Below are 16217 nucleotides of genomic sequence, written 5' to 3' on the forward strand. Positions count from 1 at the left end.
TTTAACTCTTTTTTGGTTACTACATGATTCCATATGTGTTATTTCATAGTTTTGATGTCTTCACTATTATTCTTCAATGTAGAAAATAGTAAAAATAAAGAAAAACCCTGGAATGAGTAGGTGTGTCCAAACTTTTGACTGGTACTGTAATACACTATAGGGAATAGGTAGTACACTATAGGGAATATATAGTACACTATAGGGAATATATAGGGAATAGGGTGCCATTTTGGGCTCAGCTCTAGCGTTCACTGGAACTCCAGGAATTGTCTGACACTCCCCAGACCATGCAACAGGAAGTTGTGTGTGTGCGTGTGCGTGTGTGTGTGTGTGTGTGTGTGTGTGTGAGTGTGCCTTTGCGAGTGGGACAAGCCAGCTGTTTAACACAAACACAGACATAGCAGCAGCCTTTCAATGTCCGGTTATGGATTAACTCTTTACATCTCTCTCTCTCTCTCTCTCTCTCTCTCTCTCTCTCTCTCTCTCTCTCTCTCTCTCTCTCTCTCTCTCTCTCTCTCTCTCTCTCTCTCTCTCTCCCTCCCTCTCTCTCAGGGCTCAGAGGCAGTGGAAGATTGTGTGCAGGGGGCTCTCTCGTCCCTTTACCCCCCCTTCGAGAGCACAGCCCCGCCTCTCCTCTCTCAGGTAAACACACACACACACACACACACACACACACACACACACACACACACACACACACACACACACACACACACACACACACACACACACACACACACACATATTGTTTGCTTATACATGTGTGCTTACGTGTGTGTGTGTGTGTGTGTGTGTGTGTGTGTGTGTGTGTGTGTGTGTGTGTGTTTGCCCATCTGTGCAGGTTTTCTCTGTGTTGGAGTCGACTTATCAGCATGACAGTCTGAGGTACCTGCTGGACTACTTCATCCCAGCAAAACATCTTCTTCACAAACTACAGCAGCATGCCTGTGTGAGTACACACACACACACAAGCGCGTGCTCGCGCGCCACTCCCAACAACGTAACAACATATACTGTAATTGTAACCATGTAAACATACACACACATGCACGCCTACCCATTGTCGCCCACTTTAGTCTCCGTAACTCCCTCTCTCACAAATACACAAATAAACAGACCTGGACACATTCTTTCTTTCACACACACATTGGGGAACATTCTCCCACATTGTGATTTTCACACACACACTCAAAGTGGTCTCTGTTTTCATTGTCGCTCGGTGAAGCAGCCTGGGACGGGAGTAGGAGCATGAGTCATGGTAATAATTCTTTCCATATGTGACTGCTGTGCACTGGAAGAGAGGGAGGAGAAGAGGGAGGGGGAGGAGGAGGAGAAAGAGAGAGATGGGGGTTGGGTGCCGGCCCAGGGTGTGGGGGAGTGAGGGAGAGAATGGACAGGGGGGCAGTCATTTCACTGTGGGAACATGTGTGTGTGTGTGCGAACGAGCGTGTGTGTGGGTTGTCGACTAGAGAGAACTGATTGAGAAATGGGGGGAAGGAGAGTGGGGCAGAACACTGGGGTACATTGAAGGAGAAAGAGGAGGAGAGAGTGTGTGTGGGTGAGGGGGGTAGATAGAGAGACAGAAAAACATGAGTGAGGGATTGATACTCAAAACAAGAGGAATGCAGAAGTTATGTTATGTATGGGGGTTGGGGAGATGTGGTGGTCTATGTTGAGAATAAGAGTTTCCAATGTCAATGAACAGAATAGGACCGAACGGGAGAGAGTATGAAATAGAGTGAGAGTGAGAGAGATGCAGAAAGAGGGGGCAGCAGGGCCAGGAATATAATTTGATAATGGTCTCGTGAGTCGGGGAACGTTGGCTGAATCGAAGCAGAGGGGGAGGGAGAGGGCACATGTCATTGGCTAATTGGGGAATGAGAACAGCCAAGGGATTCTAACAGAGTTTAGTGCTCACAGCATGACACACTCAGAGCAAGGGAAGGAAGAGCAGAGAATAAGGTCGGTAGGTACAGAATAGATTTACATCTGTTGTGGTGCAGTTTATGGGGTATTGACACTCTCGTGGGAGGCCGTACTGGTTTCTTTAGGTATTCCATAGTAGTTCTTTGGCTCTCTCTCGGAATCTCTGTGATGTGACTCGTCTCTGACTCTCTCATGCCTGTTTGACTGGGACTCTGTTTTGCTCTGTTCCCGTCTCGGTCTTGGTTGCTGGTCAGTGTCTGCCCTGTTTAAGTTCTCATTCCAGATATTCTGACTATACATCAATATGTTACTGACTCATTCTCTCTCTCGCTCTCTCTCTCTGTCTCTCCCCCCCCCCCCCCCTCTCTCTCTCTCCCTCTCCCTCTCTCTCTCCCAGTCTCAGTATCTGGGCTGTCTGTTCCTCCACTCCGGTTGGCCCCTCTGCCTCGGAGAGAAGGTTGTGGTCCAGCTCTCTACTCTGGACTGGAGGCTGCTGCGCAGTACCGACTTCTACTTGCAGGTGGTTCCCTTCTCCACACGCTGCCCCCGCCTGGCCCTCAAGTGTTTGGCCCCTGGGGGCCGCAACGTCCAGGAGGTCCTGGTGCCCGAGTCACAGCACCCCCTGGTGTTCACCACAGAGTGGCTGCACAGTGTCAACAAGGAGAGGGGCTACAAAAGAGAAGGTGAGAGATGCAGGGAAGGAAGGGAGGGAGGAAACAAGGGAGTGTGGGAAAGGAGAAAGGGGTTGACGTAAGAGAGTGTATGAGAGAACTAATAGATTTAAGTGTAGAAAGATGGAGGAGAGATAAGCAAAAAGAGTTGTGTGACATTCATTTCTCTGTCTGTCCCTTTCCTCTCTCTCCATCTCTCCCTCTCCCCCTCTCTTCCCCCTCCCTCTCTCCGTCGCTCCCTTTCTCTCACTCCTTTCCCCTATCTTTCCCCTATTTCTCCTTCCCGCCTCCCTTCCTCTCATTCCTCCCTCTCTCTCTTTCTCAGGAGGTGGAGGGTTAGATACGTGTCTGGTCAGTACGTGTGACGGGGTGATCCGCCTACCGTGGGAGGAGGTGGTCTACCCCAAGTTCATCCATAACCCATCGGACGACCTGACTACCATGGCTGACCACCCAACCTCCGTCTCCGACCACACCACCGACCTCACCCCGGTGGTGGGCCTCGGCCTGGGTGGCTGGGGGGGCTCCTCCTCTGGAGAACCAGACTCCTGTTCCTGGGACGAAGAAGACGATGACCTACCTCCAGACAGTGTAGATGCAGAGGCCGTTCTACCCCGCCGACGGTGCAGCGAGGACGGGTTAGGGAGGACGACGAGGCATCACCAAATGGATGGTGATGGGGACTACGTGGAACTCCTGGAGCCCAGGGGGGGTCCGGACGGCGGCGCGGACCCCAGGCAGAGGTACCTGGAGATGCATGGTATCTGTAAGACCAAGACCCTGCCGCTGTGTAGGAGGAGCAAGGCTATCAAGCTCCGCAGAGGGAAGGCCTGGGGGTACGGGAGACTGGACGCAGCCGGGGGCAGTAGGGGCGTCCTGGGGGGTAAGAGGGACTCTGTGACCCCCCGGGGGGACTGGTTACCCCCCCGCCCCCTGCCTAGAGTCATCGATCTAGGCCGAGCGAGACGGTCTGAGTCGTACCCCTCCTCGCTTCAGAACTCTGACGAAGGGGAGAAACAGGCCCTCGGAAAAGACCCAGAAGGCCTAGGAAGCCAGGGGCTGTATTTTGATGGTCCGTCCAAGGAGAGGAGGCCCGGGGTGGGCAGGGAGAGGGAGGGCAGTGGGTGTAACGTTACACAACCATGCAGGGGCAGCCAAGGAAGTAACAGTTTGGTAGCGACCGAGACAGCAAATCCCAAAGCAGCGCACGTTGTAGAGGGCCAATCGGATCAAAGCTCTCGCTCTGAATCTGTGTTTGAGGATGTTGATAAGCCACTGAGTGGAGACAGAGACACTATGCCCACTACAGACACACGAGGAAGTGGGGAGAATGCGGCGAGGACATTGATTGATATTCCAGGAAATGGGGAGAATGTGGACAGCCCATTGGCAGATGGATCTGAAACCCAGAAAGGAAGACATTCCACTAGTGACTCTTGTGTACCAGACAAAACAGCAGACTCGACAGAACACAGAGAGACGGAACGTTCTCTCTCTCGGCCCGGTACTGACGCTGACCCAAAGGGAGCAACAACATCAGAAGAGAGGGATGAAGGAAAGACGGGGGAGATAGGAGTGTGTCCTAGAGGAAAGGAAGTAAAAACGGGAGGATTCAGGGCACCCAGGTAACTTCATAACTTCTTATAAAGATGCTTAGTTTGTAAATTGGGAGAAGTCGGAACAAAAAGTGAGCCGAGGGGGGGGGTGACCTGGGGTGCTCTGAGATACCGTAACACTTGAAAAAAAGATAATCTTTATAATAATGCAATAATAAAGCATTGCATGCATTATCATTGCTTTTGCGTGCTGGCAGAGAGCAGTAGAGGCGCTTGCAGAAGTTGCAAACGTGGGAAAATGTGGCCCATTTTAGATGACTGGCGACATTATCCAAATCTTTTTTAATACCTCGCAAACGATCAAAATGACAGGCTACTTTGACACTGACAAACTGAGAATCTGAGATCGTTTAAAAACGACCTTGTCTTCAAACCATTCAATAGTCTAGGCCTAGGTGTGTGGATTAACATATTGTACAATATGACGAGGAAATGATAGTCCTAATAAGGTTTTCCAGTTTCACTGACTCACCCACTGATACGCAGCTCACTCACCTGCGTGTTTTACTTTGTAAAACAATGCTGTTCGCTCAATAGGTCTATTTGGAAATGAATAACATATTTGGTACCCTACAGAACAGTGGCCATCAGTTTTAATGTGCATGGCCCTATTTCTATTACAGCATATTGGATGACTGTCATTCATATTCCATTCTCCCAGTTTAGCCTACTACATTTCCTATGCCCATCATGATGTTGCTACAACCTAGCTTGAGAATGAAAGTTTACAACATAGGTCGAAAGAAAAATGTGAGTAATCAAGGTGACAGATACTGTCTTGCACACTCTTGCCTGCATCTAGCTGATCTAGAGCGTAATCATTAGTCCAGTCCAGAGTTTCTATTGGACAAATTCAGGTATGTTTATCCCGTTTCATTCAGTTTGCTTCCATTTGAGAAACATTTTTCAACAGAGTCAGCGGAATGAATACACAGTTCCCTTTCATAGCAGCCACATACAAACATCATGATCACTTTGCTTGTTGTATAATTCCTTCTCGCATCTACGCACTCTCCTCCTCTCACCTTTTCCCTTCACTTGTGGACTTCAGTGCTGTCACAACAACTGTCTGTGACCAGGCGAAAAACTTTTCCAAGTTTCGTATCATAACCGCCAATCCGCTACACACAGCCTACAATTGAAGTCAGAAGTTTACATACACCTTAGCCAAATACATTTAAACTCAGTTTTTCACAATTCCTGACATTTAATCCTCGTAAAAATCCCCTGTTTTAGGTCAGTTAGGATCACCACTGTATTTTAAGAATGTGAAATGTCAGAAAAATAGTAGAAAGAATTGTTTATTTCAGCTTTTATTTCTTTCATCACATTCCCAGTGGGTCAGAAGTTTACATACAATCAATTAGTATTTGGTAGCATTGCCTTTAAATTGTTTAACTTTGGTCAAACGTTTCGGGTAGCCTTCCACAAGTTTCCCACAATAAGTTGGGTGAATTTTGGCCCATTCCTCCTGACAGAGCTGGTGTAACTGAGTCAGCTTTGTAGGCCTCCTTGCTCGCACATGCTTTTTCAGTTCTGCCCACACATTTTCTATAGGATTTAGGTCAGGGCTTTGTGATGGCCACTCCAATACCTTGACTTTGTTGTCCTTAATTAAGCCATTTTGACACAACTTTGGAAGTATGCTTGGGGTCATTGTCCATTTGGAAGACCCATTTGCGACCAAGCTTTAACTTCCTGACTGATGTCTTGAGATGTTGCTTCAATTTATCCACATCATTTTCGTTCCTCATGATGCCATCTATTTTGTGAAGTGCACCAGTCCCTCCTGCAGCAAAGCACCCCCACAACATGATGCTGCCACCCCCGTGCTTCACGGTTTGGATGGTGTTCTTCGGCTTGCAAGCCTCCCCCTTTTTCCTCCAAACATAACGATGGTCATTCTGGCCAAACAGTTCTATTTTTGTTTCATCAGACCAGAGGACATTTCTCCAAGAAGTATGATCTTTGTCCCCATGTGCAGTTGCAAACTGTAGTCTGGCTTTTTTATGGCGGTTTTAGAGCAGTGGCTTCTTCCTTGCTGAGCGGTCTTTCAGGTTATGTCGATATAGGACTTGTTTTACTGTGGATATAGATACTTTTGTACCTGTTTCCTCCAGCATCTTCACAAGGTCCTTTGCTGTTGTTCTGGGATTGATTGCACTTTTCGCACCAAAGTACGTTCATCTCTAGGAGACAGAACGCGTCTCCTTCCTGAGCGGTATACGGCTGCGTGGTCCCATGGTGTTTATACTTGCGTACTATTGTTTGTACAGATGAATGTGGTACCTTCAGGCGTTTGGAAATTGCTCCCAAGGGTGAACCAGACTTGTGGAGGTCTACACTTTTTTTCCTGAGGTCTTCGCTGATTTCTTTTGATTTTCCCATGATGTCAAGCAAAGAGGCACTGAGTTTGAAGGTAGGTCTTGAAGTACATCCACAGGTACACCTCCAATTGACTCAAATTATGTAAATTAGCCTATTAGAAGCTTCTAAAGCCATGACATCATTTTCTGGAATTTTCCAAGTTGTTTAACGGCACAGTCAACTTAGTGTATGTAAACTTCTGACCCACTGGAATTGTGATACAGTAAATTATAAGTGAAATAATGTCAGGATTGTGTGCGGAGAAGTATCGGAGTCAAGCGCAGGACACAGGTGTTGAGCGAAACCACAGTGTTTTACTCAAAATATAGGCAAAAGTTCCACAAATGGAAATAATCACAAACACACACGTAATCATCACAACCACTAACGCACAAACAATCACGGACAAAACAGAAATGAAAGCCAGAGGGTTAAATAGGGAACATGATGGGGGAATTGAAACCAGGTGTGTATAATACAGACAAAACAAAACGAAACTGAAAAATGGATTGATGGTGACTAGAAAGCCGGTGACGTCGACCGCCGAACACCACCCGAACAAGGAGAAGGGCCGACTTCGGCGGAAGTCGTGACAGTACCCCTCCCCTGACGCGCGGCTCCAGCAGCGCGACGACACCGGCCTCGGGGACGACCCGGAGGGCGAGGTGCAGGGCGATCCGGGTGGAGACGGTGAAACTCTTGTAACATGGACGGATCTAGAATGTCCTCCACCGGTACCCAGCATCTCTCCTCCGGACCGTACCCCTCCCACTCCACGAGGTACTGAAGGCCCCTCGCCCGACGTCTAGAATCCATGATGGCCCTTACGATATACGCCGGGACCCCTTCGATGTCAAGAGGGGGCGGAGGGACCTCCCGCACCTCAGACTGCTGGAGCGGACCAGCCACCACCGGCCTGAGGAGAGACACATGGAACGAGGGATTAATACGGTAATCAGGGGGGAGTTGTAACCTATAACAAACCTCGTTCAGTCTCCTCAGGACTTTAAATGGCCCCACAAACCGCGGACCCAGCTTCCGGCAGGGCAGGTGAAGGGGTAGGTTTCGGGTCGAGAGCCAGACCCGATCCCCGGGGCCTCACTGCGGTGGCGGTCGGCACTCGCCTTTTGTCTCCTGATGGCCCGTTGTAACCGCACATGGGCAGCGTTCCAAGTCTCCTCTGAGTGCCGAAACCATTCATCCACCGCAGGAGCCTCAATCTGGCTCTGATGCCATGGTGCCAGGACCGGCTGGTAACCTAGCACACACTGAAACGGTGATAGGTTGGTAGAGGAGTGGCGGAGGGAGGGATGTAAGCTGCCCACTCCCCCGGCCGGTCCTGGCAATAGGACCTCAGAAACCTACCCACATCCTGGTTGACTCTTTCCACCTGCCCGTTGCTCTCGGGGTGGAAACCTGAGGTAAGGCTGACCGAGATCCCCAGGCGTTCCATAAACGCCCTCCAGACTCTAGACGTAAATTGGGGACCCCGATCAGAAACTATATCCTCAGGCACCCCGTAGTGCCGGAATACGTGGGTGAACAGAGCCTCCGCAGTTTGTAGAGCCGTAGGGAGACCGGGCAAAGGAAGGAGACGGCAGGACTTAGAAAACCGATCCACAACGACCAGGATCGTGGTGTTACCCTGCGACGGGGGAAGATCCGTCACAAAATCGACCGATAGGTGTGACCACGGTCGCTGTGGAACGGGAAGGGGTTGTAATTTCCCTCTGGGCAGATGTCTAGGTGCCTTGCACTGTGCACATACCGAACAGGAGGAAACATAAACCCGCACGTCCTTAGCTAAAGTGGGCCACCAGTACTTCCCAGCAAGGCAGCGCACCGTCCGACCGATACCAGGATGACCAGAGGAGGGTGACGTATGAGCCCAACAGATCAAACGATCGCGGACATCAAACGGAACGTACATACGCCCAGCTGGACAGTCAGTTGGAATGGGCTCTGAACGTGACGCCCGTTCGATGTCCGCGTCCACCTCCCATACCACCGGTGCCACCAGGCGAGAGGCTGGAATTATGGGAGTGGGATCTGAGGACCTCTCCTCTGTATCATACAGCCGGGACAGTGCGTCTGGCTTAACGTTCTGGGAACCTGGTTTGTAGGAAAGGGTGAAATCAAAACGGGTGAAAAACATGGCCCACCTTGCCTGGTGAGGGTTCATTCTCCTCGCCGCCCGGATGTACTCCAGATTGCGGTGGTCAGTCCAAATGAGAAAAGGGTGTCTAGCCCCCTCAAGCCAATGTCTCCACGCTTTCAGAGCCATGACAACAGCCAGCAACTCCCGGTCCCCCACATCATAGTTTCGCTCCGCCGGGCTGAGCTTCTTCGAAAAGAATGCACAGGGGCGGAGCTTTAGTGGCGTACCCGAGCGCTGAGACAGCACAGCCCCTATCCCTGCCTCGGACACGTCCACCTCAACTATGAATGCTAAGGAAGGATCAGGATGAGCCAGCACGGGAGCTGAGGTAAACAGAGCCTTCAGGTGACCAAACGCCCTGTCCGCCCCAGCTGTCCACTGCAGTCGCACCGGTCCTCCCTTCAGCAGTGAGGTAATGGGAGCTGCTACCTGACCAAAACCCTGGATAAATCTCCGGTAGTAGTTGGCAAACCCTAAAAACCGCTGCACTTCCTTTACCGTGGTTGGAGTCGGCCAATTACGCACGGCTGAAATGCGGTCATTCTCCATCTCTACCCCTGACGCTGAAAAGCGGTACCCTAGGAAGGAGATGGACTGTTGGAAGAACAGACATTTCTCTGCCTTGACGTACAGGTCATGCTCCAACAGTCGACCAAGCACCCTGCGCACTAGGGACACATGCTCGGCGCGTGTAGCGGAGTATATTAGAATGTCATCTATATACACCACTACACCCTGCCCGTGCAGGTCCCTGAAGATCTCATCCACAAAGGATTGGAAGACTGATGGAGCATTCATTAACCCGTACGGCATGACGAGGTACTTATAATGCCCAGAAGTGGTGTTAAATGCTGTCTTCCACTCATCTCCCCCCTTGATACGCACCAGGTTGTAAGCGCTCCTGAGGTCCAATTTTGTGAAGAAGCGCGCCCCGTGTAATGACTCGGTCATACTGGCTATAAGTGGTAGCGGGTAACTGTATTTTACCGTGATCTTATTTAATCCGCGATAATCAATACACGGGCGCAAACCTCCATCCTTCTTCTTCACAAAAAAGAAACTCGAGGAGACAGGTGAGATGGAAGGCCGAATGTATCCCTGTCCCAGAGATTCGGTGACATATGTCTCCATAGCCACCGTCTCCTCCTGTGACAGAGGATACACGTGACTCCTGGGAAGTGTAGCGTCTACCAAGAGATCTATCGCACAATCCCCCGGTCGATGGGGTGGTAATTGAGTCGCCTTCTTCTTACAGAAGGCGAGTGCCAAATCGGCATATTCGGGAGGAATGTGCATGGTGGAAACCTGGTTTGGACTTTCCACCGTAGTGGCACCTAAGGAAACACCTACACACCTCCCTGAACACTGACAGGACCATCCCTTGAGAGCCCTCTGTTGCCACGAAATAATCGGATCATGAGAGGCCAACCAGGGAAGACCCAACACAACAGGAAACGCAGGAGAGTCGATCAGGAAGAGACTAATTCTCTCCTCGTGATCCCCCTGCGTTCTCATAGCGATGGGCGCTGTGACCTCCCCAACCAGCCCCGACCCCAAAGGACGACTATCTAAGGCATGTACAGGGAAGGGAACATCAACAGGAATAATAGGGATCCCTAAGCTATGAGCCAAAGAGCGGTCAATAAAGTTCCCAGCTGCGCCTGAATCTACTAGCGCCTTATGCTAGGGATGCGGGGAAAACTCAGGAAATTCTATAGGTAACCACATGAGTGCAACAGAAGGCTCTGGGTGAGTTCTGTGCCTACTCACCTGAGACGACCCACCAGTGCTCCGCCTGCTACCTCGACTTCCAGGAGAAACACCCCAGCACCGGACAGCAGTGTGCCCTCTGCGTCCACAGTTGGTACATGGAGTGGTTCCCCCTCCGGTCTCCCTCCTATCAGCCCCTCCCAACTCCATAGGGGTTGGATCCAAGGAGCTGGGTAATGGAATGGGCGGACCCCGATCTAGACGCCCGCGGGAGGCCAACAGGTTATCCAGCCGGATAGATAAATCCACCAGCTGGTCCAGGTTGAGAGTGGTGTCCCTGCAGGCTAGCTCCCTACGAACGTCCTCTCGTAGACTACACCTGTAATGATCGATCAGGGCCCGCTCATTCCATCCCGCACCAGCGGCCAGAGTACGGAAGTCCAGGGCGAATTCTTGAGCGCTCCTCATCCCCTGTCTTAGATGGAACAATCGCTCTCCCGCCGCTCTCCCTTCAGGTGGATGATCAAAGACTGCCCGGAAGCGGCGAGAGAAGTCATCATAGTTATCCCGGGTAGAACCTTCTCTTCCCCAGATGGCGTTGGCACACTCCAGGGCTTTACCAGTCAGACAGGAGATGAGGGCGCCCACCTTCTCGTGTCCCGAAGGGGACGGATGAACAGATGCCAGGTAGAGCTCCAGCTGTAGGAGGAACCCCTGGCACCCGGCTGCTGTTCCGTCATACGCTCCTGGGAGCGAGAGCCGAATCCCACTGGGTTCGTACGATGGAGGGATGGACGGTGGTGTAGGTAGAGGTGCGGGTGGAGGTGCTGGGGTATGATATACTGGGAGACCTCCTCTCTCCCATCTGTCCATTGTTTGCAGCACGCGATCCATGGCTGTCCCTAAACTATGCAACATGGTCGCGTGCTGTTGAAACTGCTCTCCTACTGGGAGAGAAGGGCTGGCTGCGCCTGCTGACTCCATTTGAAGAAGGTCCGTGATTCTGTCAGGATTGTGTGCGGAGAAGTATCGGAGTCAAGCGAAGGACACAGGTGTTGAGCGAAACCACAGTGTTTTACTCAAAATATAGGCAAAAGTTCCACAAATGGAAATAATCACAAACACACACGTAATCATCACAACCACTAACGCACAAACAATCACGGACAAAACAGAAATGAAAGCCAGAGGGTTAAATAGGGAACATGATGGGGGAATTGAAACCAGGTGTGTATAATACAGACAAAACTGAAAAATGGATCGATGGTGACTAGAAAGCCGGTGACGTCGACCGCCGAACACCACCCGAACAAGGAGAAGGGCAGACTTCGGAAGTCGTGACAAATAATTTGTCTGTAAACAATTGTTGGAAAAATGATTTGTGTCATGCACAAAGTAGATGTCCTAACCGACATGCCAAAACTATAGTTTGTTAACAAGAAATTTGTGGAGTGGTTGAAAAACGAGTTTTAATGACTCCAACCTCAGTGTATGTAAACTTCCGACTTCAACTGTACTTTGTTGTCACCATATTAGCTAACGTCATAGTCGACATAGCTCCTAGAGCTAACCCGTTAGTCCCCACTAAAATCATGCAGTACAGTGCACAGCAAGCAGTAACACCGGTGAGCCCCGGTGGCAATAAATTAATAAAACCAAAAACTTACCTTGACTTGGAAGAGTTCCAATGTTGGTTGGCCATAGGCAGCTAGCTAACATAGCATCATTCTCTGTTTGTGTCGGGTGTTTGAGTAGGCTAAACTAGCTAGCTGCATTCTCTCTCTCTCTCTTGCTTCTCCTTCATTTTTGAAGAAATGAATTTGTTCAAAACTGTTAAACTTTTGTCTTTCTCTCTCTTTAAGTCAACTACTCACCACTTGTTATCCGATGCAGTGATATCTAGCTGTAGCTAATGCTTTCAGTACTAGATTTATTATTTTATCCTTTGATTTTGTGGACAACATGTCAGTTAATGCTGCAAGAGCTCTGATAGGTTTGAGGACATCCTCAGGAAGTTGTCATAATTACTGTGTAAGTCTATGTAAGGGGACGAGAACAATGAGCCTCCTAGGTTTTGTATTGAAGTCAATGTACCCAGAGGAGGACGGAAACTAGCTGTCCTCTGGCTACACCATGGTGCTACCCCAGAGAGTGCTGTTGAGGCTACTGTAGACCTTCATTGCAAAACAGTGTGTTTTAATTATTTATTTGGTGACGTGAATATATTTAGCATAGTTTTATCTAAAAATGATAGGCAATAAAAAAAAAAATATGCTATTGATCCTCTGTGGCTAAATTATAGGCCTACTCCTTGTAACGGTTTTCTTCTGTGGAAGAAGGAGAGGACCAAAGCGCAGCGTGATTAGTGTTCATCATGTTTAATAAAAGACAATAAACTGAACACTTCCAAAATACAAAACAATAAAACGTGAAAACCGAAACAGTTCCATCTGGTGCAGACACACAAAGACTGAAGACAACCACCCACCAAAACCCAACACAAAACAGGCTACCTAAATATGGTTCCCAATCAGAGACAACACAAAACACCTGCCTCTGATTGAGAACCATATCAGGCCAAACACAGAAATAGGAACACATAGAAATACAAACATAGACTGCCCACCCCAACTCACACCCTGACCATACTAAATAAAGACAAAACAAAGGAAATAAAGGTCAGAACGTGACACTCCTGGTGTATTTTTATTTATTTAAATGTATCAGGGATGCTGCAAAACCTCCAACATCTTTCCTGCGGCTATGATTCTGTAAGGAAATACATGTTTTTTAGTAAGCAGGAGAATTACAGAGAAGGCAACTTGAATGAACTCTGATTTATTTTATTACAATTTTTACATTGCAAACAGAGAAAATAATTTTTCATACCACGAGAGGTACCGCATCCTGGCCAATGGGTTCCGGAATGAAACAGTGAAAATTTGAGAGGTGCCGGTTCCTGTTCCGGCAGGATCTGGCTCAAATTAAGCACTGAATGTAATATCGTTTTGTATGCAGGTACAATTCCTTCACATACGGATATAGTACACTTACGGTCTAATGCAGGTGATTTTCATTGTTGGACATAAAATACTGTAAAATCACCAGGAAATCAGCTTCAAGTGATTTTAATTTAGGAAATATGTTCTCATGTATTCCCACACATAAATAGAGAAACGTATGTGATCGTATCCCAATATAATCAAGGTTTAAAATGATGATGTTTTTATCAAAAACTATATCTGTTTGGGCTTCTTGCTGTCATTTAGTAGTGTACAAATTATTTATAATTATAATATCATAATAATTTGTACACTACTAAATTAATGTGAATTATTATGTGGATTGTAATTAATAGGATTATATTTTTTTAGAACCTAGAACCAATTACACTACAAGTTTTACATTGCAGGAAAGTTCTCCAGCAACAGGGTGATCAAATTAAGATCCTACATCTGTAGGATTCAACCATAACAACTAACCTCACACTCAGTATTACATCCCTGTATGACATCACTGTATCTTCTCTCTCAGGAGGAAGAGGAAAGGGAGAGGGGGAAAGGGGAAGGCTAAAAGTGGTGGTCGTGGCAACCAGAAGACTCGAGACCAGGCCGGTTCCAAACCACCAAGTAAAACACCTCAGCGTGGTCCCGCCATCTCCCCGACAACCAACCTGCCAATCACTACAACCAACCTATCAGAGGCAACACAGCAGCCTGAGGGGACGGATAAAGAGCTCACACCAGTCAATGAAGGGCAAGAAAAAGCTGAGATTGGGGAAAGCAATACAGGTTAGATTTTAGCTTCTTTTTGAGAAGTTTTTATGTCAATTGGATGAAAAGAATATGGCTAGAAGACATTATTATCATGCCTATTCTTGCTTTTACCAACAGAAAACCAGGTTGTCCAATCAGAAGTCTCACCTGACACAACTACTAGCCAATCAGGCACATCCTTATCTAACCACTCTACAGAGGAGGTAGCGGCAGAGACATCTCCTGACCGATCAAATGGCCTATCACCTAAAGCCCCTCCTCTCCTAAGGGAATTGGACACAGAACTCCTCCAATCAGGAAAGCTGATGTTGACAGGTGGGTCATCTTTTATATCCATCTCATTTACTATCCTTCCATCCCTTTACCCTTATTTTCCTTTTATTCATACTTATCCGCCCTTCAACACTCTTGCCATTATCCACTTTCATCCTCTCTCTCTCTCTCTCTCTCTACCCCCTCCTCCTCCCACCCTCTCTCTGTCTGTAGGTACGGTGGACCGGCTGGGACGGGCTGTGGTTGTCACTGAAACGCACCTCCCAGAGGACGGTTGCCGTGCGGACGAGATGGGCCGTGTCTTGGCCTGTTATCACAGGATCACCCGGTAATACTCTGTCACTATGGCAAACTGTCCACAGTTTATTTATTCTATTTAAAAAATGTTTTATGCATTATTGGGAAAGGCACATAAGCAAGTATTTCACTGTTGGTCTACACTTGTGGTTTACAAAGCATGTGACAAATACAATTTTATTTGACCTGATTTTGATTTGAGCTACTCTAACAAACTATGACACTTTATATAGTGGTTCTTATAGTTGTTTTTGACCGAAACTGAAACGTGAAGTTAGATGTTTCATTTTACTCCGCCTTCACCTCTCCCCCTCCCTCTATCTCTTTCTCCCTCAATCAGCTCTTCCGCTAAAGAGCGAGGCCTAACAGTAATAGTGGACAGTCGACAATCTCCTCCCTCCGCCCTCTGCCTCGCTGCACTGAAACAATTACAGGTGAGAAAGAGTTCAACGTTGAAGTGCTAAGAGTGTTTATACATGTACTGTATGTGTTTATATGTAGACACGTGTTTGTGTTGAGAGGGCGTCTCTAATGTGTGTTTTGTACGTCTGTGTGTGCGTGCGTGTGTGTGCGTGCGTGTGCGTGCGTGCGTTCCAGGCTGTGGTCCCGGGAGGTCTTGGCTCTGTCCTCATTCTGGTGGAGGAGCAGCACCAGGAGCCATCTACACACAGTCTAGAGGGAGTAGAGGTGACTACACACTCTCACACACACACACACACACACACACTTCTCTCATGTCTCATCAACACGAGCAATCCGCTACACCCACAATAACATTGGCTAAATAAGTTGAAGTGACCAATACAATTTGATTTGATTTGATTATCACACCATTTGACCCGTGTCACTTTAATAGAAAATGATGTCATGTGTTTTTATAAAATGGACTATCCTTCATCCTCCCTACTCGTCCCTTCAGTGACAATTGTTGCTGTGGACTATAAAACTATTTTACATCCATGGGCTTATCAACACGAAAGATAACAATTACATTTTCGAAAAACAATGGCAACTCCAGCTATCCTCTCGTGGAATTTGAAAGGCCTTAATATGTCTATCAAGTGTTTCAGCTGTCTTGATATTCTAGCTAGAAACCGTATTGACATACAGTAGCAATGCTCCAAGAAACACACCTGCACCAGAAGTACACACATAGAATAGGGAACCTTTGTGATGGACCGCCTCGATTCGGGTCTTATGTAGCAACATTTGAAATTGTGTTTTTTTTACATTGGATAAAAGTAGAGACTGCAGTTGCGGAACAATTGGAAAGTAATTCTGCTTTGAAAGTTGATCAAATTGCAACCCCACTTCTGAGAAAATGGCCCTTGAATGATTTGGCACACCTACTGGAGAGCTTGTCTTTGTCTACACCCATTCAGCGTTGTTCACACCATCTTAAGCCTTAATCCTTAAAGAGATG

The 16217-nt window shown here is 48.1% G+C and overlaps 1 protein-coding gene across 1 annotated transcript in view; it reads left to right on the forward strand.

Moving 5' to 3' along the window:
- The first annotated feature begins 759 nt into the window (after positions 1-759).
- arhgef40 (Rho guanine nucleotide exchange factor (GEF) 40) overlaps positions 760-16217 on the forward strand; it is a 33765-nt gene continuing 18307 nt past the window's right edge. Inside the window, exons 1-7 of the mRNA XM_038995285.1 lie at positions 760-771; positions 842-949; positions 2324-2609; positions 2923-4222; positions 13983-14239; positions 14711-14825; positions 15135-15228. Coding sequence (XP_038851213.1) covers positions 760-771; positions 842-949; positions 2324-2609; positions 2923-4222; positions 13983-14239; positions 14711-14825; positions 15135-15228 — 2172 coding nt within the window. The remainder of the gene's footprint in view (positions 772-841; positions 950-2323; positions 2610-2922; positions 4223-13982; positions 14240-14710; positions 14826-15134; positions 15229-16217) is intronic.

The sequence above is a fragment of the Salvelinus namaycush genome, chromosome 6 (assembly GCF_016432855.1).
Source record: "Salvelinus namaycush isolate Seneca chromosome 6, SaNama_1.0, whole genome shotgun sequence".
Taxonomy (NCBI): Eukaryota; Metazoa; Chordata; class Actinopteri; order Salmoniformes; family Salmonidae; genus Salvelinus; species Salvelinus namaycush.